This window comes from Melospiza melodia, chromosome 8, assembly GCF_035770615.1.
Source record: "Melospiza melodia melodia isolate bMelMel2 chromosome 8, bMelMel2.pri, whole genome shotgun sequence".
Lineage (NCBI taxonomy): Eukaryota > Metazoa > Chordata > Aves > Passeriformes > Passerellidae > Melospiza > Melospiza melodia.
This window is the reverse complement of record NC_086201.1, coordinates 15564916-15588993: the sequence shown is the minus strand read 5'-3', so window position 1 is coordinate 15588993 and position 24078 is coordinate 15564916. Positions and strand designations below refer to the sequence as shown.

At 60.6% G+C, this 24078-nt stretch overlaps 2 protein-coding genes across 2 annotated transcripts; one reads left to right on the top strand and one right to left on the bottom strand.

The window, feature by feature from the left end:
• Positions 1-3196: 3196 nt before the first annotated feature.
• FEV (FEV transcription factor, ETS family member) lies at positions 3197-8068 on the top strand. Its single transcript, XM_063161361.1, has 3 exons — positions 3197-3248; positions 4221-4295; positions 7499-8068. The coding sequence occupies exons 1-3, from the start codon at positions 3197-3199 to the stop codon at positions 8008-8010; spliced, it is 639 nt and encodes a 212-aa protein (XP_063017431.1). The 3' UTR covers positions 8011-8068.
• Positions 8069-15076: 7008 nt separating this feature from the next.
• On the bottom strand, positions 15077-17032 carry CDK5R2 (cyclin dependent kinase 5 regulatory subunit 2). The gene has a single exon (XM_063161360.1). It carries the CDS (start codon positions 16917-16919, stop codon positions 15957-15959), a length of 963 nt encoding a protein of 320 aa, XP_063017430.1. The 5' UTR covers positions 16920-17032; the 3' UTR covers positions 15077-15956.
• Between the last annotated feature and the right edge of the window lie 7046 nt (positions 17033-24078).

Sequence of the window (24078 nt, the reverse complement as noted above, 5' to 3'; positions counted from 1 at the left end):
AGAGAGAGAGAGAGCTGCACTCAGCTGAGCACACACACGTTTCCCTGCATGCCCCCTCTCCCCTCCACCCCAGTGCTGCTGTGCAGAAGACCCAGCCCCTGCGTATCCCCATCCCACACGGCATCCCGGCTGCAGAGTGCCCCCCAGCCCGCCCCTGTCTCCTGTGTCCCCAGAGGCCCCACCCCGGCCGCACGGCCTCTCCCCCAGCACAAACACATTCCGGCACACCTGGCCAGGCGCAGCCAGCCCAGGGCCACGTCAGCTCGGCTCCGCTCCACACCGCCGGCTCACAGGTGAAGCTTTCCCGGGCACTGCACACAGCGCTGTGATGGGGGGGCAGGGGTGGGCTGTGGGGGGCATTGCAAAGTTGCGGGTCCTTATTGCCCCACCTGGGGTGGGAGGAGAGCCCTGGAGTGGGGGGCAGGGGGCAGACTGCCTCTTGCAGCTGGAGGGACCTGCAGCTGCTTCCAGCTGGGCGTTCCAAGGTCCGGGCTCCATCCCCAGTAGCCCCACAGACCTGGAACCTCATCTCCGAGATCCCCCTCAGACCCACAGCCCAGTCCCTGTTCCCCCATGGACATGGGCCCCTATTTCCTGGATTTCTCATATACCCTGCCTTCCTCATCCTCTGGGTCTGCCCCAGCTCCCCCATGAACCTGGGGTCACATCACTCAGGTCCCCAAAGCTCTACATGGACACAGGGCTTGCCAGCTCTTAGGATATGACATTCCCTGTCCTTCTGCACACTTCTGACCCCAGATCACTCAAAGACCCCAGTCCCCTCACATCCCACTTTAAGCCCCCTACCCAATGGCTTTCCCAGGGACCCAGGAATCTCCATCCCCAGTGCCTTCCAAAGCACCTCCTTCTCCAGCTCCAGCAGCCCTTAACCTATTTCTGATTCTGATCCCTGCTGCACCCCCTTCCCACTCTGGGCTGATGCAATGACCCTCAGCCCAGGCCCCCCTCCATGCCCTCCACTCTGCAGTTTGCTGCAGGAGCATCATGGTCTCCCCTTGGGCTGCCAGAAGAGGACGGGTGGTGGGTCAGGCATGCCCCCACCTCACCCCGCTGTCTCCGGGGCTTGTTTTCTGTTGCCTGCGGTTTGTTTCAGTGACTCAGGCAGCGAAAGCAAGTCTGGGAGACTGCGGAGCCACTGCGGGGAGAGCTGCACCTTGGGGGCTGGGCAGGAGAGGGATGCAGGGAGCAGCCAGGGCTGCTGGGCTGTACAGAGCTGGACACCCCCCAGAGGTTCAGGGGAGCTCAGGAGACCAGCTGGGGGAAGAGAAGCCTTTTGAGGGCTGTTACCTCCAAACAGGATTGCTGGGGAATTTCTGGGGAATACAATGGTCTCTGCTCATGTGTCCCCTGCCAGCATCTGCTCTTTGTCCATGATGGAGATGGGCAGCAGAGGTGGAGCACGTGGAGCAGAGGTGGAGCTCGGTAACCAAGGGACCCCCTGTTTCCTAAACACCTTGGACACCCCCTGTCAAGAGGAGACACCAACTCTGTTGGGCTGTGCCCCCTGATTGAGCATTGCTCCCCTTGGGCTGCAGCTTCTTATGCAGGGCAGGCACTGTAAATAAAAACTGCGAGTCTGGCGTGGCTGTATCCTGATTTCCATTAGGTCCGTATCTTGTAATGATCACTTTCCAAAAAGGCAGCTAAATCCAGCATGAGAGTTCATCCTTTTGCCAGACATCAGTGAAACACTGCAGAAGAAGTTGTGAGCTTGGCTGTACAGTGTTGGACTCACGGAGGAGAACTGGTGACAGCTGCTGGCACACTGCCTGGCTGCCTCAAGCTGTGGGATCCTGTGGGGGGTCCACTCCTGGCCTGGGGGACAGAGACTGACAGCACCCCACAAGTGCATATAACAGCTGGGGCCATGGGTGACAGGGAAAAACCTGGCCAACTGTGTCTTTTTGGAGCTGGTATCACAATTCTCCGTCATAAGTTTCTCCATTAAATGTCCTCCTGTCTTCAGAATGTACCCAGCTCTGCTCAGGACAAGCAGATGAAGATGGGGCCATCCTGGTTTGTGTGGGTGTTGGGGGTTACCCAGCGTCCATGGATCCTAATAAAGATGCGCAGCAGGTTGGGACAGGGCTGGGTGCTGTGGGACGGTCACAAGCTTACTGTTCCTGGGACAGGGACTATTCAGGAGAGCACAGAGGAGCCAGGGAGGTGGCAGAGCTGTGGGATGACCTGGTGCCACCAACTGCTGGAGATGACCTTACCCATCCCAAAGCTCTGGGCACTGCAAAGGAACCCCGTGACCATTGTCCTGGAAGTGGAGGGCCCTGGTGAGGACACACCTGGCCCACCCCAGGACTCTGAACTGCAAGGAGCCCCCAGGAATGTGCTGATGATGCTGAAGCTGGGGAAGGGGCAGGCACGGAACCCCAGAGCCAGCAGCACGGCGGCTCGGAGGGCCAGGACGGTGGGGCAGTGCCGGAGCTGCTGCCGGTGCCGTGCCGCGAGGAGCGGGCTGCGGACCGGTCGGGTGCGGGTTCTGGGGCGCTGCGGGCCGATCGGGAGCGGGCTCCGGGCGGTACCGGTACCGGCCGGTCGGGAGCGGGCTCCGGGGCGGTACCGGTGCCGATCGGGAGCGGGCTCCGGGGCTGTGCCGGTACCGGCGGTCGGGAGCGGGCTCCGGGGCGGTACCGGTGCCGATCGGGAGCGGGCTCCGGGGCTGTGCCGGTACCGGCCGGTCGGGAGCGGGCTCCGGGGCGCTGCTGGTGCCGATCGGCGGCTCGGGAAGGGAGGCGCTGGTGGGAGGCCGGGCCCGGGCGGTCTCCAGGCAGTGGCCGGGCCCGCTCCCAGCTGGGATGTCAGCGCCGTGTTTGCGAAGAGTTAAGGAGGCGGAAGAGGCAGGAAGCGGCCCGAACCGCTCTCCATAGAAACCCGCGGCCGTGATTAAAGTCTGATGCGGGCCCGATAGCGGGGGGAGGGAGGGGGGGGCAGCGCCCGCTTTAATTACAGCGGAGGAAATTGCTGGAGCCGGGGCCCCAGCCCCTGCGAGTTGCCTGGAAACTCCCCCTTCCCCCGCCTCCCCCGGCCCCTGCCCGTCCCCTGCCCGTCCCGCTGCCATTTATTCGCCATCAGCTGCTCCCTGATAAAGTGGAATAATAATAATAATAATAGGGGCAGGAATATTAAAACATGCAGCCCGCGGGCCGCCCCCACAGCTGCCATGAGACACGGCACCGGAGCGGTGCCACTGCTGCTCAACATGTACCTGCCAGGTACGGGCGGATCCCTCGGCCGCTGCCCCACCGCAGCGCCGTGCCCCGCACCGCGCCCAGCCCCTGCCCACCCTGTCCCGCTGAGGCCCTGGGGCTCTCCTCTGCCCCATCTCCTTCCAGCGCCCACCCTGTTATTCCCTCTCCCGCTGTCCATTCTCTCTTCCTGCCTTCCAGCACCACAACCATCCCTTCCTTCTTCCTTTCAGCTGCCCTCATAGCTTTCCACACCCGCACACTCATCTTCCCATCCTTCATCCACCCACCGTCACCCTCTCCTTCCATCTCTTCGTCCACCCTTCTTTTCTTCCAACCCATCTTTCCACCCACCCTCCCTTCCCCTGTGCTTCCATCCATTCTTCCACCCCACTCACTTGTCCCTGCATCCCCCTTTCCATCCCTGGTACCAGCCGACCCCTCCATCCACCCAACGTCCCTTCCATCAGCCTGTTTTTCCATCATCTTATCCATTACCTGCCCTTCCATCCATCGATCTCTCGCACTTTCTTTCCTCCACCTACCCACTCACCATCGTCTCTTCCGTCCTTCCATCCATTCACCCATTTCCTTCCTTCTATCCATCTGTCCGTTTATCTCTCCTTTCCACAGCAGTCCACTCCCCAAATGCCGACAGACATCCTCGCTGCCACCCGCCGCTCCTGTCACCCATCCTGTCACCCACCCGCCTCCTCTCCCTCTCCCCCTGCCCCACACCTCTCTCCCTCACTCCCTTTCTCCTCCCTACCCCAGCCCACGGGATCGTCTATTCCTATTTAAAAGCTTCCCCGGCTGGGTCGGAAATCGGATTTCCTTTTTCCTGGACGCGTTTCCTGGCTTCGCCGCAGCGGCGGGGCAGGCAAGGGGGAGCGGCCGGGGGCTGCGGGGACGCTGCCCGCGGGTGGGCGCTGGGGTGTCGCGGTCCCGCCTGGTTCCAGCCCTCCCTCCACACCACCCGCGTTCCCTTTTTCCCCCCAGATCCAGTCGGGGAAACTTTGTTCAAAGACGGGAAGAGCCAGGCGTGGGGGTCTCTCAGCCCCGGCGTGCAGAAAGGTAAGAGCCCCGCTGCCCCTTCCCCTGGACGGGCCCCGCTCCCCTCGGCCGGCACGGAGCGGGGACCCCGGGGCACCCGCATTCTCTCCCGCCAGCAGCCAGCGGAGCCCCTTTGCCGTCCTTTGCCGGGCACTGTCCTTGCAGGACACGGCCACACGGAGCCCCCGTTCCCTGCTGCTGCCAGTGCCTCCGGCTGGGAGCATCCGCCGCCAGTTCCCGCGGGGACAGCGGCCAACCCCGACGGTCGGGAGCTCCCGTCCGAGGCATCAGAGCGGAGCGGGGAACGCATCCCCCCGAGCCCCGCAGCGGGGAGAGTGCGGGGTCCCAACTCCGGTCTCCTGGGAGCTCCGGGACATCCGACGGGAGGGAGCTGCCAGCCATCCCGGGAGCGGGGCGGGCTGATCCGGGCTCGGGAGATCCATTCCTGCGAGTGCAGAGGAGAGTTGGGACACCATTCGTGAGGGAGCTGCCACTGAAGTGCTGGAGCTCGGGAGTGATGTTCCCCGGGAACCGGAGGCATCCGTCTGGAACAACCCGAGCAGGGGTCACGACATCGGCCAGCGCTGATCAGGGAGCAGCCTGGAGCTCCCAGCGCTGGCCAGGGAGCAGCCTGGAGCTCCCAGTGCTGACCAGGGAGCAGCCTGGAGCTCCCAGCGCTGATCAGGGAGCAGCCTGGAGCTCCCAGCGCTGGCCAGGGAGCAGCCTGGAGCTCCCAGCGCTGATCAGGGAGCAGCCTGGAGCTGCCAGTGCCAGTCAGGGTGCAGCCTGGAGCTCCCAGTGCTGACCAAGGAGCAGCCTGGAGCTCCCAGTGCCAGTCAGGGAGCAGCCTGGAGCTCCCAGCGCTGACCAAGGAGCAGCCTGGAGCTGCCAGTGCTGACCAAGGAGCAGCCTGGAGCTCCCAGTGCTGACCAAGGAGCAGCCTGGAGCTCCCAGTGCCAGTCAGGGAGCAGCCTGGAGCTCCCAGTGCCGGTGAGGGAGCAGCCTGGAGCTCCCAGTGCCGGCCAGGGAGCAGCCTGGAGCTCCCAGCGCTGATCAGGGAGCAGCCTGGAGCTGCCAGTGCCAGTCAGGGTGCAGCCTGGAGCTCCCAGTGCTGACCAAGGAGCAGCCTGGAGCTGCCAGTGCCAGTCAGGGTGCAGCCTGGAGCTCCCAGTGCTGACCAAGGAGCAGCCTGGAGCTCCCAGTGCCAGTCAGGGAGCAGCCTGGAGCTCCCAGCGCTGACCAAGGAGCAGCCTGGAGCTGCCAGTGCTGACCAAGGAGCAGCCTGGAGCTCCCAGTGCCGGCCAGGGAGCAGCCTGGAGCTCCCAGCGCTGATCAGGGAGCAGCCTGGAGCTGACAGTGCTGACCAAGGAGCAGCCTGGAGCCTGCTTGGGAGTGTGGCAGCACTGGGGGTCCTGGGGCCAGCACTGTGGTGTTTGGGCCATGTAGCTTGCCTGTTTGCTAGGAGGCAGGGACCAGGGACTCCCCTGAGCAGGAAAAATGGAGCCCTGGTTTAGTGGTGGGAGGGGGAGAAAGAACTGGGGGAGCCCTTTTGCCTCTGCACTGCAGACTCTGCCCAGCCATACTCTAAACATTGTGCTGCAGTGAGAGGGATCTTTTTGGATGCCTGGATATTTCCTTAGGGAGCTCTCAGGTGCATTATCATGTGCTGCACTGTGCAGCAGGCAGGACTGAGCCTCACCACCCCACCCAGATCCAGCCCCCAAGACCTCCCTGACCTCCTTGCATGGGGTGGAACAGCCACGGGTGGGAGATAGCTGGAGGCCAGGGTGGGGCTGTGGTGATGGAGAAGGGGCGAGGGCTGCAGATGCACCCTAGGGAGGAGAGATTCCTTGCCTTTGTCCCAGGTTGGGGAATTAGGAAATACAACACCTAGGAAAGACCTGGGCTCAGCTGGCTGGGTCAGGATGTCTGAGTGGGTTTTGGTGGAATGGGAATCGATGGGGAATGGCTGTTCCCTGCTTCTTCTAGAGCAAGATACAGGGAGAACAAGATAAAATAGGTGGGTCTAAAACAAGAACAAGATTTTTTTTTTGGTGGGAAATGTAGCAGAGCTGCAGGACTTCTTGTTGCTGAGGTCATGGGTCCTAAATCTCCGTATAGGATCCAAGCACCTTTAGACAAAATCCTGTCAGAAGAGCACAGGGATAACTGCAAAGGCACATCCTCTGCTCTGGAGAGAGGCTGTGCTGCAAGGAATGGCATCAGGAGCAGGGATGTGCAGGGGGTGTGCAGGGGATGCTGCTCAGAGGAGGCAGTGGGGTGCCTAGGGAAGTGCAGGGCTGCTCTGCAGGGTGGCCGGGTCCCAGCAGTCGGATTCTCCTTGCCCAAAGGTCCAGATTCCCTCTCCTCTCATGCCCTCTGGCCAGACCCGAAGGAGCAGGTCCTTGTGTTTCACCATGGGTGTGTCGAGTGTGCCAGGCTCCAGTGTGTGCACAGCCTGGCACAGGGGCACCACGGGCACCCACCAAGGAAACTCCTTGGTGCAAGCTGCAGGTGCAATGGCCATGGCTCAGGGAGGACATTTTTCCTTTGGAAATGAGGAACATCATTGATGCCTGATTCAAAGCCACAGTAGATCATGCTCTGTCCCCATCTCTCCCTCCCCTACATGTGTCTGTGTCTCTCTGTGGTGTAGTTCAGATGAGTGTTCCTCCCTGACTTGAGTTGACCGTGGAGACATCTGTGCAGGGCACAGTGTCCCTAGAGCAGGGGCTGTGAGAGCAGCCCAGTTTCCAGCACACAGGGCAGTGGGGAATGCTTGTGTTGGGATGGATCTGGGCTCTGCCAAGATAGGTCCTTCTTGGGGCTGCTGATAAAAGAACAAGGCCACGTCCTCCCACAAAAACAAACAAGCAGGTGTTCATCCTCAGTGGTGCATGAATGGGCGGGATGGATGGGGAGACTCTGGATCCAGACTGCTGCAACCTGTGTTGACCTTTGAGCACTCCTACTCCATCTCAAGGTGCAGAGGCATCTTCTCCTCATATCTGGGGGTGTAGGATGGGGTTGGGATGTTGCAAAGGAGAAAAAACCTTGTTACCACCTTATGTGTCTCTAAAGCAGGGAAGATGCAATGAGGTGCAGCCAGAACCTGGGTGTGGGAGAGGGTGACAAACAGTGGTTTGGGGGGATTAGGGCACATCCTGTCCCTGACCCTGTGCCCTGGGAAGGAGCTTTAACCTCTCGGGGGCCTGGCCTTGCAGGCAGCGGGCAGATCCAGCTGTGGCAGTTCTTGCTGGAGCTGCTTTCGGACCGGGCCAACCTGAACTGCATCGCCTGGGAAGGCACCAACGGGGAGTTCAAGCTGATCGACCCCGACGAGGTGGCGCGGCGCTGGGGCGAGCGCAAGAGCAAGCCCAACATGAATTACGACAAGCTGAGCCGCGCGCTGCGCTACTACTACGACAAGAACATCATGACCAAGGTGCACGGCAAGCGCTACGCCTACAAGTTCGACTTCCACGGGCTGGCCCAGGTGTGCCAGCCGGCCACCCCCGACCACACCCTCTACAAATTCCAGGGCAACCTGGCACCGCTGCCCTTCTCAGGCATCTCCAAACTCAACCTCATGACCTCGGGAGTGACGCCGGCCGGCTTCTCCTACTGGGCTGGCTCCAGCCCGTCCCTGTACCCGGGGCACGGGCTCCAGCCCTCAGCCTCGTTCAGCGCCATGGCAGCCTCCCACCTCAACAACATGAACAACCATTACCATTAGGGGCTCGGCTGTGCCACCTGGATGCTCCGTGGCCCTGGCAGCGTGGGGCTGCGGATTTGGGAAGCTCAGCGGGGAGGGGTGGGGGATGGGATTGTGCCCTGCTCTCACTTGTCCCCTTTTATGTTTGATGTGGTGTGGGGGATGGGGGGTGCTCGCAGGAAAGTTGGGTTTGTTCTCTGATGTGGGTGGCTGGAGGAGGGAAGCCATCTGAATTTAAGATGAGGAAGTATCCATGATCCTGGGAATGGATGTGGATACCTAAAGCAGGGTGTGAATGGAAGCAAAAACCATGGGCTCCTCTCCTGGCAGGGCCATTGCCCCACCTTTCCTTTGTACCATGCTGTCCATGCCATGAATGTCCCTAGCTCTGCCTCCAGCCTCTGCCTGCCCTCCCCATTCCCTGCAGAGAGGAGTCAGGAGCTGGGGCCCCAGGGCAGCTGTGTCCATGAATGAGGGTCCCACTGAGCAGGGACAAGGAAAGGGAACCTTCCTTGACCACTTGGTCCCCTCACCTTTGTCTCCAAAGGCTTTGTTTCCTCCATCCCTCCGATACCTGCTCCCTGAAGGTGACTTCCTTCAGACCTCAGGAGAAGCCTTGGTCTGGAGAGCAGATGCTTTCTGTGGGTTCACTCAGATCCAGGCAGGGCTCTGGGGTTGGAGGTGCCAGGGACAAGTGTGGGGCTCACTGCCAGTCCTCAGGGCAAGACCAGAGCTTGGAGGCAGCATAGCCTGGTCTCTGCTGCTCTGCCCTGTCCCCAGTGCCCAAGGATTACACTAGGACAGTCCCTGACACCCTGCACACGAGCCAGTGTCCTGCTCATCACTTCCTAAATAAATGTTCCAGTTTTACTCCAGCTTTAGCCTCTCACATGCAGGGCTTGGTGGGACACCCTCCATAAGTGGGAACATCCCCAGGGACAAGGCAGCGTGGGTGGTGGAGCAGAAGAAGGGATGACTGCAGGCCTGGGAGCCCCAGGCACCAAGGGGCAGCCCTGGATCTCTCCCCTGGGCTCAAGGAGCTGCCCCCATCCTCTGGAGCAGGACTTTGGCCCAGTGGATGCACGAGAGCTGGGCACGCTGAGCTCCGCACTGGCTGGGGGTGGGGTTGGTGTTCAATAAAACAGAGAGGTGCTGTCACCTGTGTCCTCTCCTGTCTGAAAGGAGCTGGGGAGAGGGGGAACCACGCAGCAAATCCTCTCCCATTTGAGCCAGTACACCTTCAGGGAGGATGTGGCCATTGTCTGCATCATCTTTTCTCCAGGCGTCACCTCTGGTTCTTACAATCCCCAGGAGGGAGGACAGAGCTGGAAACCTCTGGGTTACCTGAGATTCCCCTTCAGGAAAGCCACATATGCTGTTCTCAGGCTCCCAGGATTGCAACAGGGATCAAACCAGCTGTGCAGGGGGAGTCGAGCAGCTCCCCAGCCCATGGAAAGAGTGACCAGCCCCCACCTCCTCTCCCTTCATTCCCCAGACCCCAGCAGTTCCCACATCTGGGGGCTCCATGCTGCCCCTCCTGCATCCCTCCGGGGTCTGGTCACTCACAGCCTTGGTGGCATCTGCTCCAATGCATCCTTACTGCCCTAATCAGCTTAAGGGAGTGGGATCTGATGTCAGTGTGTCCTCTGGGGAGGGCTCAGGCTGTGAACTGGGGGGGCTGATGCAGAGAATCCATGAGAGCAGAAGGAGTTTGCTCTCATGTTTGACTGGGCAGGGGGCTGTCCCTGCCTCCAGGGTTTGTGGGTGTTGCACAGACTGTTCCCAGGCACGGCAGGAGGTGAAGTGAGGGGGGAAAGGAGGAGTTACCCCCACGCAACCAGCGCCGAGGCAGGCTGGAGACATCCCCTGCCCCCAAGTTTCACTTAGCAACAGCAAAATGGGGGAAATGGCCACAGCGGCTCCCTCAGAGACGGGGCAGAGGCTGTGCCCTCGCCGGGGGAGCTGCTCGGGGCTTAGGTAACTGCGTGACGCAGGGCAGGACGCGGATTAAGGGATGTGGGTCACTGGGAGCGGCTCCCTTCCCCCTTCCCGTCCCTCTGCCGGGGCTGCACCGGGGAAGCCCAGGTGAGTCCGGCCCGACCTTGCAGCCCGGATCCCCGATGGATCGGAGGCGGGACACGCTCGGGAAAGGGGGACTTACCTGTTCGGGAGAGGGAGGGCGGCCGCACACACCCGGAGCAACAGGCGGCTCGCTCCTCTCTGCTCCGAGCCCAGCTGGCACCGTCCCAGCGCTCTGTCCCCTGGGTGCCACCGTCCCAGCGCTCTGTCCCCTGGGTGCCACGCCAAAGGCCGGGCACCAGCCCTGCTCTCCCGGGGACGGCAGCCGGGAAGGAGGCGGAGCGGGGACACCCGTGCCGGGCCGCACCAGCGATGCTCTTGCCTGCCTGAGGATGCAGCCGCCGTCACCATGGCAACGCGGGATGCTCCCATCCCCAGGCCCCACTGGGAGCCGCCTCCCCTCACATGTTGAGCTTATCGGGGGGCTGAACAGAGCACCAGCTTCACCCAACCCAGCCTCCCTCCTCCTCAAAACCCTGTCTGACCCAATCCACCAGCAGTGCTGCTTTCTGCAGGTTTCCTCAGTCACCAAAACCACGGGCTCGGAGCAGACTGCAGCAAAATCCTGCCAATGGGCAAGCAGGGCCGAACATTATCCCTGGAACATCATCCCTGGCCCTGGGCAGGGGTGCCCAGCCCGGGGGGCAGAGGGGCAGCACCGTGTGTGGCTGTGGGGTGCACCAGCTGGTGGGGAGCCCATTTTGTGTGGCTGAGAGCTGCACTCAGCGCACCTGTGGGCTCCCAACCTACCTGAGGGGAGTCCTTGGGTGCCCTGTGGGGGGTGACATGGGCAACACAGTCCCAAAGGGCTTCAGCCTGTGCTGGGAGGATTGAGGGAGCAGAGCACATGGCCCAGCAGCTTCCTCTGCTGCCCTGTGATTAAAGGAAGAAGGATTTTTTTTCTTCCTACTGAAAAAACAAAACCAACAAAGTATCTTTGTGTCTGGCTTTGCTCAGCTGGCAAGAGGGCTGCCCCAACCTCAGCCTCTCGCCAGCATGACAGGGGGACCTCTCCAACTCCTCCAAAATCTTCCAGCCACCCCATAATGTACCAGAGGGGGAATGGATTAGTCCCTCTCCTATTTTATGAAGTCATGTTGCCACGGTCTTCATTCCTCATGCTGGGAAGAGCCTTTGCAGCAAAGCCAGGCCATGTCTGCCCTGGGGGACACAGCCTGCCTCCCTGCCCACTCCTGCACCCTCTCCAGCTCTCCTGACTCCCACCTCCTTCCTTCTCTCCTCATCCCAGCTGCATCCTCAGCCCCCCACACCCGAGTTGCTGACTCACATCCTCTCTCCAGACACCACCTTCTCTTGGCCTGGCTCCCTGCAAAGTGCTTCGTGACTGTGTGGCTCAGCCAGAGCCTGCAGGTGCAGGCAGCCAGGCTCCAAACCCCCTGTGAAGTCCCTCCAAGAAAGCAACAGGGATGCTTCCAGAAGATTGTCTCTCCCTTGGCAGTGTGCTGAGGGCTGTAGTGCCCCCATAAACCCAAACCTTGTCCCTGCTGCCACCTCCTCTCTGGTGCCCATCAGGGGTGGCCAGGGAGAGTGTCCTGGTGCTGCTGCTGCCCAGCTGTACACGGAGACCTTGGTGTGGGCTTTGCTGAGGGCAGGAGGGCTGGATTAATGCACTAATGCCAGATTATGCTCTAATGCAGGCCTTCTGATGAGGGAGCAGTCCCTGTTCCAGCCAGGGGACACTCACGCCCTGGGGCAGACTCCCCACATCTGCTCTGGGTCACAGCTGGGCTCTGCCAGGCTCTGTGGCAGCAGGATCAACCATCCCAGCAGGACTCCAAGGCAGCCAGTTCCCCTTCCTCACCTGCCCAGCCTCCTGGCACTGAGCTGTTCCCAGTCTGTGCCCTCATTCCCAAACACATCAGCCAGGCGATGCCTCAGGCCGTGCTTTGGCTACAGTGGGAACCAAACTGCTGCCACCCCACCTTCCTCAGTCCCATGCCTGCCACTGGGCCACCCTAGGCACAGGCAGAGCTCTTGCAGCCTTCCACCCAACCTAGATGTTTCTTCCATCAGAAGAGACCCTGCGGCAGCACCCTGCCCCTCCCTGAGCACAATATCTCATCAGCCAATTCAGTCTGGGACCCTTTGTCTCTCCCTGTCCTTGCTGCCATCTCCCTGGGCCATTTTGCCCCCAGCCCCCGTGAGCAGCTGTGACTGAAGTGCCACAGAGCAGGAGGTGACCAGAGCCCTGCCCCCATGAGCCATCCCCATTTCAACAGGGCAGCAACAGCCAAAGCTGCAATGGAGCCAGGGCTCCAGGGGCTCCCACAGAGGCAGAGAGAGACCTCCCACTCCCATCTGCCTCGAGGAACACCATCCAGCATCCCTGCAGGGAAATGGGGAAAGGCTTTGCAGGAAGCTGGGCCAAGGCAGGTCCTTCAGCAGCCAAGCAGGTGCTGGGTCTGCATCATCCACAGCGTTTTCCTCCCATGGAGCATCTCCAAGTCATTCTGGGGGAGGATGACAACTCTTAATAGCTAAACCACGGCTTCCCTGCTGTTTGTGTGACATGGAAGAGGCATGGCTTGCCAGGCTGGCTGCTCCAGCTGCCTGTCACCCTCCCTGTCCCAGTCCTATGGCCAGCTCATCCAGCCTATGGAATTTGCTCCACAGACAGAGCACCCAGGCAAGCAAAGTCTCACAGAGCTTTTTCCATGACTCCAGGCAGAAACTCCCTTTTTCACATGTGGCTATTCATCCTTGGAACCCACTGCCAGCCAGGGTGCATCCAAGAGCCCTGTGCACCTTGGGAAGGAAGATAAGGGTGCTCTGGCCTGAGACCTCCCTGGGGCAGGAGGGGCTGAACCACTGTGGGCTGCAGTGCCCACCTCTGCTGCTGCACTGTGGAGCAGATGGGGCACCCACTGTGAGGCATGGAAAGGAGATGTGCTGCTGCTGGAGCAATTTCAAACTGGGAAAGCCCTGGGATCCCTCACCTGGATCCCTGCAGTGACTGATCACTGATTCGGCCCTGTTGCTCCACCTCCGAGTCCCAAACCCAGTGTGAATCCCCCCACCCCTGCAACCCCAGGCACTGCTGGGCCCTGTGGCTGGCAGCACTGGGGGCTGCCCAGCCCCTCCTGGGAGGGTCTCAGCCCCTCACTGCTCCTCAGGGAGCGCTGCAGGGATCACAAATTTGGACACGAGCTCTCTCCATTCCCCTTGCTGGTGTCCGGCAGCTGGCTCCTGAGTCCAGACCATCAATCATGCAGCAGCAAGTCATGGTTTTAAAGAGGGGAAAATCAAGCTCCCAAGCCTGAGATTCCCACCCTCAGTACCCAGCCATTTTGTGTTCTCTCCTTTGCCTTGGGGGGAGCAGAAATCTCCCAGACAAGGTAAGATTAGTGCTACCCCTGCCTTGCTCCCCCCAGCAGCTCAACAAGGTCCTCTGGGATAGGGAAAACCAGACATGTCTGCCTCCCTCCCCCCAGCAAGGCTCTGGCTGAGCCAATGATGCATATTTAAATGCATGGGAGCATCTAAGCACCTCTCTCATTCCTTGACATTTCCAGAGACTCCAAGCTGTCTTCAATTACCAGTCTGCAATTAACTCTTCCTAAATCCCCCAGTGAGGCCTAGGACTCTTAATCAATGAAACACAAGGGAGGAGGGGAAGGACACGGCCTCACTGCAGCTGGAAGCAACTTGAAAGGCTGGGGCTTGAGGCTGGAATAACCCTGTGAGTGTCTCTAAGGAGATCTGTAGGGTGGGAAAATCCTCCAGTGCTGGGAGGCTGCTCAGCTCCGGGAGGAGACTCCATAAAGCCCTACAGCTGGGAATAGAAATCACATGTTTGTGGACAAACACCACAGCTCAGGGTAGAAATGGCTCAGGTGTTACCCTGTGATGCAGACTACCTTGCTGTATTCACCTCACTGTGCCTCAGTTTCCCTCTCTGCAAAACGCTGGAAGGAGAGAGTCAGGGCTCTCCCAGCAGCCCCATAGGAGCTGTAAGGCCCCAATTCCACCAGTTGAAGCCAAAGTTACCTTTCCCATGACAAGGTGTGGGTATGGCCAAAGTTGGCGTGGGTTGGGAATGCCTTGTGGCCCACAAGGTCACCTGAATGTCACTCTAAAGGCACAGAGAGGAGCACCCCTGAGGAGAGGGAGGGCAGGAGCAGCGTGGGTCTCGTTGGGTTCACACAGCCATGGAAAAGCCCTGCACAGCGCCCTGCCAGGTCAGCCCCGTCACAGGGACATCTGTGCTGTCTTCCTGGCAGCACAGCTTTGCCTGAATGAGCCAGATTGGGCCTAATTAGCTGCTCTGCTGATGCACACAAAGGTAGAGGGAATCCAGCTTACCCTCCATGACCCGCAGAGCCAGCACAGCCCTTCCCAGCAGAGGGGAGCCCAAATGCCTGGCTCAGAGGGGCTGGGAAGCCCTGGATGCAGACCCCAGCCAGAGAGCATGTGCGGCAGCCTCTGCTAAAGGAGTCCTGGAAAATTCAGCACCCTGAAGCGTGGCAACCAGTTTTATAAAAGGCAAAGCTTTCCCGTGCTCCACCCCTCTCCCTGGAGGTCTGCAGAAGCACAGGGCTGGTAACAGGGATAGCAGCACAGCTCCCACAGCCTGCTGCTGCCAGGAAAAGGGAGCCCAGCCCTGCAGAGCAGAGGTAGGGAGGAGTAAGGTGAGGGAGGGCATAGCTTCAAGAAAATTAAATTTTAAAAAATGGAGGTGACATAAACTGTGGCATCCTGTTTAAATTCAGAGCGGCCCACAGGTATCAGCAATTTCCATCTGGAATGGAGAAGGCCAGGAGAGCTCACAAGGGTCCAAGAGACACTCAGGTGGACCAGAACTGGCCTTGGGCAGAAAGAGGGGTGAAAATTTGACCCCCAACTCACACCAGGGAGTAAAACCCCTTTGGGAACCAGGGCCCCCCATCCCTCTCGGGGAGGAGTGGGTCATGACCAGGAGCTTGGGATGTTACCCCAATTGCCCTAGCGCCCCACAGCCCAGCAAGTCCAGGAGCCACCGCCAGGCCCATCCAGGCCACCTCTTTATTCTCCAGTGAAGCAAAGCAAGAGGAGAGGAGACCCCCCCTCCCATAGCAGGCCCCTCCGTTTGGGCACCCTAGGCCTCCTGTGGCACAGACCCCTCTTCCCGCAGCAAGCCAAGGACGGGGAGGCATCACCCCCTGTTTCGGGGGGCACACGGGGGGGATTTGCCCGAGGGGAGGGGCGTGGGCGCCCCCCCTCCACCAGCGGCTCGAACAAAGGGGTTTGCGGGCGGCTCCCGCGGGGTGAGGGGCAGCGTCGCCCGTGCTGGGGGAGGGGGCCCATTCACCACACGTGGGCGGGGGAGGGGGGAAAGGCATCGCCCACAGAACCCCCCCAGCCGTGCCCGCAATCCCCGCCTTTGTCTGCTCAGGCGCGGCAGCTCCAGCACCACGGACAGCGCCGGGAGCGCTGCGGAGGCGCGGGGCGGCCCTGCCCGCGCCAGGGACCCGTTCGCATGCACCCTCCACACCCCAAAATCCCCCCCGAGCCCTCCTGCCCCCGGCCCCCACATCCATTTTTTCACCCCTTTTTTCTAGAGAAAGCGCATCCGGGAGCCTCTGCTCCTCCGCAGCCTCCCCCTCCCGCCCTTGGCCGAGCAGGGAGGGGCAGCGCTCCCCCTCCCCGGTCTTCGCCGCCGCCTCGGGGCTCCGGAGCGCAGCCCCCGGCTGGGGTCGGAGGCGGGGGAGGAGGGCAGCCGGATCCGGAGCGGGGAGGGTCCAAGCAGCGTCTCCGTGGAACTGACGGCCGGGGAAGAGGGAAGGCGAGGAGGATGCGGGGGCAGGGGGGGGAATCCGACAGTCCTTCGCCTCCCCCGCCCCTCGGTGCGCGGCCCCTTCCGCCCCCGGCGCCGGGGGCCTGGTACCTCCCTAACGGTCCAGGCTGATCGTCCAGTGCTTGGACCCGTCTCCGCCCTCGCCCTCGCTCTTGAGGTCCTGGAAGAGTTGCGTGAAGTAGTGCGGGTCCGCGTTGATTCGCAGCATCTTGGCGCTGAGGCGCTGGATGATGCCCAGGCAGCGCTCCCAGAAGCGCCCCTTGTCTCCCTCCACCAGGAAGGGCTTGAGCGGGTAGGAGATCTCGTTGCCCATGTAGGAGTAGGCGAGATAGAGGCAGGTGAGGAAGGCGGCCTGCAGCTCGGCCTGGCTGCCGATGTCTTCGCCCCGCAGCGCTTCCCGGCACAGTAGGTAGACGAACACCAGGTTGGCCGGGGTGATGAAGCCCTGGTCTTGCCAGCCCTGCAGCAGCAGCGAGCGGTCCACGCTGCGAAACCACGAGATGAGTTCTCCGGGGCTCAGCTCCTTCAGGCGGTAGCAGCGGCGGCACACGAAGTCCCCCAGGCAGCGCAGCAGCTCTCCGGTGGACGCCTGCACCACCACGCGGCGCGGGGATCCCGGGGGGCGGCTGCCGGCCGGCGGCGGGGGCGGCGGCGGCTTTCCCCCGCCGGAGCCCGGGTGCAGCTCCTGCGGCGCCGAGGGCACCGTGGGCACCGGCACGGCCAGCGGGCCCTGCTTGGCACCGTCGGCCGGCCCCACCACCGACTTGCGCAAGTTCTCGCGGTTGCGCTGCACCACCAGCGGGTCGGGCTGGCCCGGGGCCCCCCCCGGGGCCCCGCCGCCGGGCTTCGGCGTCACCTTCTTGGTGCTTTTCTTCTTCTTGGCCGAGGCGGCCACCAGCCGCTTCCAGGTGAGCGCCGAGATGAGCACGCCGGGGCGCTTCAGCCGGCTCTCGCCCTTGCCCGGCACCCTTCCCGGCGCCTTCTCGGCCAGCAGCCCCCCGCCGCCGCCGCCCTTGCCCGAGGAGGCGGCGGGGGAGAGGGAGAGCACCGTGCCCATGCTAACGCCGAGCGGGACGGGCGTGCGGGGGCCGGGGCGCCGGCACCGCCCATATGAGGCCGGGAGCTGCGGGGGAGGCGGCCCGCACCGGGGCCGCGGTGCCCGAGGATGCTCCGCCGCGCCCGCTCTGGGCTCCGCGCCCGCCGCTGCAGCCAGCCGCGGCCCCGCCGCTCCCCGCCTCCCCGCCCGCAGCCAATCGCCGCCGCACGGGGCCCCGGTGCGCCCGCCCCTCGCCGGTGGGCGGCGGGGGGGGAGGAGAACACGGCGCGGCTTTGCCCGGCGGCCGCCGCCCCGGCGTGACCTTCACCGGTGGGGGCTCGTTCGGTGCGGCCGCCGGGCGGACGGGCTGGGACCTGCGAGGCTGTCACAGACCCCCAGCCCTTTGTCTGGGGGACGTGGGGAGAGCCCAGAGGACAGGGGGCGCGGGAAGGGTCTGGGAAGGGCTGCTGAACTCGGCTGTTCCGGCCAAGTCCTGCTCTGCTTTCTTACCTACAAAGGGGAGGGATGAACCTTCCCAGACCAGCAGAGCCCTCTGGCCCAGTGGTGCTAGGGGTACACGGTGGGGAAGAAGCCTTTAAAATTGCTAGAGGAAAGGCTGAGGAGGTGTGAGGATCAAGAACGGGTGCTCAGAGGGAAGCTGGAGAAGGCTTGGGGTGGGTGCAAGGCTGGCTGTGACTCGCAGCCAGCATGAAAGGCTCAGGCTTGGTGGCCGAGCCGCATCTCTCTCGATAACCAGCCCAGCCCTGGGCATGGCTCCACAGGGACTCAGCAGGTGCCACAGGGGAGCACTCCCATGACCTGCTGTGCAAGCGTGGGGTCCTTCACCCACCCTGCCTCTTCCCACTCAGCTGTGGAAGGGAGATTCACCACCAGGCTGACAGTCACCAGCATCAGGCAGCAGTCAGGGACCTCAACGAAACAGGACAAAATCACCTCCGTGTTCCCAAGGCAAGACCAGCCAGCTCTGCTGCCCAAAGCTCCCAAAGCCACAGGGAAGGAGGGAAGGGAAGAGATGCTGCACTTCTGCATCATTGCAAATGGTGTGCAATAAACCAGCCATGTGCATGAGCATAGCTGCTGCTTCTCCCTCTATGGAGCAGAGCACGCCATAGATGTTGCTGCCTCTCTGCTCCACGCAGATCCCCTTGTATATCTCATGAGCTGCAGCCCTGATTTCTATGATTTCTATGATGTTTGCCAGGCATCCATTAAGAGCAAAACATCCCAATTGCAGGGACTGCTCCACAAGTGAAGCGCTGGGAGAGGCAGCTGGAAAAGGTTTCAGGGGGAATGTCTCAAGGATGCATTTTGATACAGCATTTTATGTGTGAAATGAACACATGTTGTTGCCAGGATGTAGCTGCTGCAGGATGGAGCCAGGCTAACGGGCGATAATGAATTATCAGCTGGGAGGAGCCAAACCAGCCCACCCTCTCCCCTCCCCACTTCCTCCTGCACTGCCGATGCTGGAGGTGTTTGCAAAGAAAGCGCAGACTCGGAGCCATGTTTCAGGCTTCTGGACTGACCTCCTGATGCTTGGGGCTGACTTGCCCCTCGGGGGGCAGGGGAGAGGCTGTGCCCTCTGAACCATGGCAGGGAAATAGAGCAAAGTTTCATTCCCACACATCCTGCACTGTGACCAGCAGCCATCCCAGCAGTGGCATCTGCAAGGAACAGGCACGTGTACACACAGACCCTCAGATGCAGAGGTTTGCTTCGGGAATGGCCAGAACCAAGATGGATCTGGGCCAGCATTACCTGCTGGAGGCCAGCTTAGGCTGGGCTGAAGTAACCATGAGGAGTTGGTACAGGGGTATAAATACAGAGGAGGAAAATCAGGACAAGGTTTGTGATGACAATTAAGTCAGCACCTTTACATCTACATAGCCAGTTTCAACCTAGCCAAGAAGATGGAGGAGCCCTAGGGAGGGGATAGGAGGGGGCTTGTTGTCTTTGCTCTCTGCATGTTTAAGGATTTTCTGGTGTGCACATGTGGACAGAAACCCTCAGCTGAGGTGGGTTTCAGGTGAGGAAGCAGAGACCTTTCTGCATTCTACTGGCTCCTGTTGAAGTAAAATCGCTCTCAGGCCGCTTCACACAAAGCCTCCCCCACGCTGTGTGAGCTCTCCCAAGCTGGCTTCCCAGAACTCATTCATAAAGGTTATTCCTGTTTGGCAGTGATGAGCTGGACTGCACAGCAGAGGCCAGAGAATTCCCCAGCCCTGGCTGGGCTTGTGGCTGCTGCACCACTCTGCTCGGTGTGCGTGCGCCTCCCACCACTCCCAGGAGGAGACATTTGGCTGAAGCCTCTTTAAAAATCCATCTCAGGCCTCTTTAGTGATGCAGCTCAAGGCCTCAGCTACGAGCAGCACAGGAGCTCCAGGGCATTATTCCCTTCTTGCTTGCAGCTTGTGTCCTGCTGCGGCAGCAGCTTGGGGCAGAGGAGGTCAGCGGGCCCCTAGTCCTTCTCCAAGACAGCATTGCTGACAGTGGCAACAGCTTCCTGCAAGCACTGTGGAATTACCCAAGCCCCAAAAGAACAGCAGGATGTTTCTTACGTGGGTAAAGAAGCAGCTTTGCAGCTTACATGGGAGGCAGCTGCACTTCCATGTGAAAGAAGAGGATCTTTTCCTCACCCTTTAGTTTTATTCTTCAGGCTGAAGCCCTGAGGCTGGCAGGCAATGCTATAGCACAAGCTACATCCCTGAGACCATCTTTTCTTGGCTTCTTTCTTGGCCAGCTGGCAGGGAAAGGCACAAAGCAGGAGGGAAGGGCAGCATTCCCCTTCCCCAAGGAATTTGCGTTCCCACTCCAGGCAGCAGGAATGAGATGCCCTCAGTTGAAAGGGAGGAATGAGGTAGATCTTCAGGCACAGTCAGTCTCAAAGCTCTCAGACTTCTGCCCTTGGCTCAATATTCAACTATTGATGGTGTGGATTGCAAGGACACTGTTGGCATACACAGATCCTCTGTGACCAAGGGTCTCTCTAGCAGGGCAACACATACTCCAGTGTCCTGCTAGCACCAACAAAAGGATGCTTTCTTGTCCAAAACCCTAATCTGGGCCATGTAAAGGGGTATCCCTGTCCAGAATCAGGGGTGTTTCAGATGGGAAGTTGGTTCCAGCACAGCTGACTGGGCTGTAGGGATGGAGACTGGTGGGAAGACAGCAGCAACGGGGGAGAGAAGCTGGTGTAAAACCAGTCCTGTAGGTAGTGCTGTAGAAAGTCTTTGAGAGAGCTAGCACTGACCTGCAGGATCCACATAGCTCCCTGCAGGTGCCTGGCAGTCTCTCGCTCTGCTGCACCTGACCTGAGCCTCCCAGCACACAGAGCTGTGCAGTTCTGCCTACCTGGTTCAGGTGGGAATGAGGGGCAGCTCAGGCCCTGGCTAGGCTCATGCCAACTGTCACATCCTCTCCAAACTGTCTCTGGCATGATGTTCCCATGCTGGGCCTCTGGCTCAGAAATGCATAAGCTCTCAGCCTGGGGCAGGACAGCTCTCCCAGCACCCCCACAACATAAAAGGCAATTTGGAGGGTCCAGGGCCCCCTAGTCAGCTTCCAGGCTACTGAGCTGTTGGACACAGGCTTGTGATGGGTCCTGGCTTAAAGCAGTTGGCACGTCCCTCTGCCTGCTCCAGAATGATGAATGAGCATGTGTTTGCTGGCTGGCTAGGGCTGCTCTTTAATAGCTCACTTGCTGTGCTGTGGTCTGTCTGTACTGGCAAAGGCAGGCAGGGAAAGGACTGTCTCCCTCGCAGCAGCTGGCCAGCCAGCCCCTGCACTGCCTTGCCCATGGAGATGGAGCTCAGTGATCCCTCAGTGAGCAGGTCTGACAGCCCTGATGCTCCCCCTCCCACAGAGCAGACAGCTTCCAGCTGAATTCCTGCCTGTGTTGGTAGTCCTGGGGCTGGGAAGCCTCAGAGGACCTGGCTGGCAGGATGTCTGCAGTGCCCAGGCAGGAGAACTGGCTCATGCTTCTGGGTGCCCCAGCTCAGGCATCTCTCCCTTTCCCATTCCTGGTTACCTTTGCCCCGTCTCTTGTCCTGTCCCAGCCCTCAAGGGCAGGGGGCTACTGCTGTGTGTCCACCACAGCTTCCCCTGCAATACCTGCCTGGTGTGGCTCAGGGTGGGGAGCAGTGCCCACCTAGGGGGGCTGGAGGAGCTTGTGCAGCCCCTGTTCTGCAGTCAGCCCTGGATTCACACAGCAGAGTGAAGCAGAACACACTCAAGTCGAGCAGCCCTGTTGCAGCCCCTGGAGAGAAGCTATTTTTGTCCTGCCATTTGCTGAACGGTGGTGATGGGAATGGCTCAGAGAGCTGGAGAAATGCAGCTTCTCTGGGTGGAAAACATGCAAGGCAGAGGCGGGCTTGAATCCACATGAAAACACATCTCTGCTTCCTAATCTACGGGCAGAGAGGTGGGTCCAGCACTGGGCTGCCTGGTGGGAGAGGCAAGGCAGTCCTTGCTGACCGAGGGGTGAGGATGTGGATTGATTGCCACCAAGGCGATGCCTCCAGCCCACATCCCTCACAGGATTGCTGCCACTAAAGCCTTTAGGGAAAGAGCTCTAAGCGCTGAGTGAAACAAGAAGGAATAACTGGGAAGCACGAGGTATCGCCATGGGCTGCTCAAATTCCTGCCAGCACACCTGTAAGGTCTTGTGGCAGGAGAAAATCCGCACAGCCGCAGGGAGGTAGAGGCTAATGAAGGGCTGATTATCCTCCCTGCAGCCAGTTCAGGCTGCAGCAGGAGAGCCCTCCCAGCCCAGCGGGGGGAGGTGACGGTGCTCTCTGCGCTGGAGCCCCTAAAGGCGGAGGCGGCTCCGGGGGTCTCGGGGATGGTCGGGCCGGGGCTGCGCTGCCCTCTCGCGGCAGCCGCCCCCGCAGCTGCTCCAGCGCCGCTCGGCTCCCCCCATCTCCAGGATGTGTCTCTAGCGGCTGTGTGCCCAGCTCATCACCGAAATTCCTTGCCTCCCTCTGCTTTGGGGATACTGGCTGGCAGGGGCACTGCACAGCTGCGGGAACATCGCAGGGCTCTGAGGGAAAGCGTCTGGTTGCCAGTTTGGTGGCTGATTCCTTCCTGCTGTCTGTCACCTGCAAAAACCCAGCACCTCCCAGCCCGCCAGAAGCTCGGGGCATCTCTGGGGTCTCCTGGCAGTGAAAGGGCTGAGGGCTCTGTGCTGGGATGGAAGGGACGCCACAGGATGCTCTGTGTGCGGAGAATCCTGGGGGAAGAGGCCAAAGGGAAGCATGGGGCACAAAGGCATCTGTGCAAGCATCCTCCTGGGCAGTCAGCAGAGATTTATCCAGGATTGTGTCGCTGCCGGGTGTTGAGCCCAGGACCCCAGGTTTCCAGGTGAGAGCTGTTCCCACACCTCCCTGGCTGGCAGGAGCTGTACAATCCAGTCCCTCAGGATTGCTTCCTTGTGGAAGGCAGACAGCTGCCTTGCTTTATGTTCTCCTGCAGGCACATGGGACCCTTAGGACGCCAAGGGCAGGTTGTGGGGGCACAGCTGGCTCTGCACCAGCTCTCCTGCTGCTCTCTGCCCAGGCTGTGTGCATGTGCAGCTGCATGCTTGCAGCAGCGTGTGCATGCACAGGTCAATGCTGCCTCAGCATTCCAAAGTGCTGGAGCATCCCAAGCGCTGGGACGAGGCTGCATCTCCCGGTTCTGTTTCCAGTGGTGACTGGGAAGGCAGAGCGATAAGCTGCAGCTCTTGGGGTGCCTTGTCTCCGTGTGGTGGCCAGGGGGACTCGGTGACACTGGGGAAGGGGGGGTGGGGGGCTGGCTGTCCACCAGGTGGAGCTGCACCCCACGTTTTGGTGCTGCTGGGGCGGCCCTGGGCCAGACCCGGTCTCTTGCTTCTTTTCCCGGTCCTGGTAAGGAGGGACCCTGGCTTTCCCCAGCCCTCCAGGTAATGCACATGTGAAGGACAAGCATGTACATCATGTATACACGCTCTGGTGACAAGTGCTGACCCCCACTTGCCCAGCAGTAATTGCCTGCTTGCAGGTAGCCAGTGGATATTGACACATTTTGGAAGCCTTCTCCCCAAGAGCAACTCAAGGGAACTTGGGAGATTGCCCTCAGAGTTCTGGCCTCACATTTTTCTAGGGCTTGGGGCTAACTGCACTCTCTGCATGGAGGACAGGGTGAGTCCTAACTCCTGCCGAGCTCTTCATGTAAAGTGGATCTTGCCCATTTGAGTTGTGTGTGAGTCCCCAAGGATCCCCTGGTCTCTGGAGCTGCTGCTGGCCATGCCACCAGTTCTGCTATGACCAGTGATGGAGAATTCCAGGCTGTGTGCCTTGTGGCCCTGTGCTCGAGGTGCATCTGCTCAAGCCCTGTGAGATCAAGAGGACTGTGAGGACCTCTGTGAGAAGAGCCTGCATTTGCCAGTCCTCAGCAGCCCTGCACCAAGGACTGGCAGCCTGAGATCCAGCTGCCTTAGCTTTGAGGGGTTCAGGGGTAATTGGTTCAGTGATGATACCATGATAACCCCCAAAGATAGTTTGGCACCCACCAGGCTCCTCTCACAGCCCCAAACCTGCCTCATGGAGCTGGGACCTGAAAGATCCCCTGGTCAAGCAATCCATCACCTTCCTTTCTCCCCTGGTGCTTGCCAGTCCCATGAAGGGTTCCCATCACTGATTGCCCCCTGTCTTTCCAAGGCACCCCAGTACAGGGCTGGGCCTGCAGGAGAGTCTGCTCCTTGCCTGGTGGGATGCTGTCAGGCCTGGTCTGCGGTGGAAGCGAGGGAGGCAGCTGTACAGGAAATAATCACGGCTTGTTCCAAGATTAAATCACTGGCGGGAGTGCGAGAGAGGATAAAAGGAGCCGTCTGTCGTTAGAGGGAATATTAACCCGGCAGCGCCTCGGGAGGGGGGAGAATTTTATTCCTTCCACTTGCTGGCTGCCAGGCCCGCTGTGCACACAGGGCTCAGCACTGACAGCATCTCTCAGCAGGACATGTGCCCTCCCTCCCCAGCTCAGCCCACATCATAGGCCCTTTTCCCTCCCTGCTCCAGGAACGCAAGCTTCTTGGAGCAGGGGCAGAAGGAAGACTTTCAGAGAAGTTGGGAAACTGAGGCAGGATTGTGCTGCATGTCTGACACCACACGGAGGCACTGAGCCACTCTGTCCCTCTGTGCATTGC